Source organism: Haliaeetus leucocephalus, unplaced genomic scaffold (genome assembly GCF_000737465.1).
Source record: "Haliaeetus leucocephalus isolate CR32 unplaced genomic scaffold, Haliaeetus_leucocephalus-4.0 Scaffold768, whole genome shotgun sequence".
In the NCBI taxonomy this organism is placed as follows: Eukaryota; Metazoa; Chordata; class Aves; order Accipitriformes; family Accipitridae; genus Haliaeetus; species Haliaeetus leucocephalus.
Window position 1 is genome coordinate 1 of NW_010973204.1, and position 581 is coordinate 581.

General features: G+C 68.0%; 1 protein-coding gene across 1 annotated transcript in view; it reads right to left on the reverse strand.

Annotated features, from left to right (window-relative positions):
• Window positions 1-5: 5 nt before the first annotated feature.
• Window positions 6-581, reverse strand: part of LOC104840421 (zinc finger protein 574-like) — a gene marked incomplete at both ends in the record, with an annotated part of 1,380 nt that continues 804 nt past the window's right edge. Inside the window, one exon of the mRNA XM_010581331.1 lies at window positions 6-581. This exon is cut by the window's right edge and continues 804 nt beyond it. Coding sequence (XP_010579633.1) covers window positions 6-581 — 576 coding nt within the window.

Genomic DNA, 581 nt, shown 5'->3' on the forward strand with positions numbered 1-581 from the left:
ACATCATCCAGAGCCCCCTCCTCGGCGACGGCGGCGGGCGCCTGGTTTTCGGGGGGGGCGGGATAGATCTCGATGGTCTCCATGATGGCCAAGGCGCTGCCGTAGTCCTGCGCGTCGCCGGCGGGGTCGCCGGTAACGGAGCCGGCAGCCGCCTGCGCCTCCGCCAGGACCTCCCGTTCGTGCTGGAGCCGCTGCTGCTGGTGAAGCTTTCGGTGTTTCCAGAGGTTGGAGAAGGATCGGTAGGCTTTGCCGCAAGCCTCGCAGCGGTAAGGCCGCTCGCCGGTGTGGATGCGCCGGTGTTCGGCCAAGCGGACGGCGATGGCGAAGGCTTTGCCGCACTCCTCGCACTTGAAAGGCTTCTCGCCGGTGTGGAGGCGACGGTGATCCTTCAGGTGGGTGGATTGCCGGAAGGCTTTGCCGCAGTCGGGGCAGGGGTAGGGGCGTTCGCCGGTGTGGATGCGGCGGTGGACTTGGAGGGAGGTTTCGGTGCTGAAGAGCTTCTTGCAGTCGCCGCATTCGAAGCTTTTGGGGCAAGGAGGGCGGCGCGGCGGGGCCGGGGGAGAAACCAGCAGCGGCGGCGG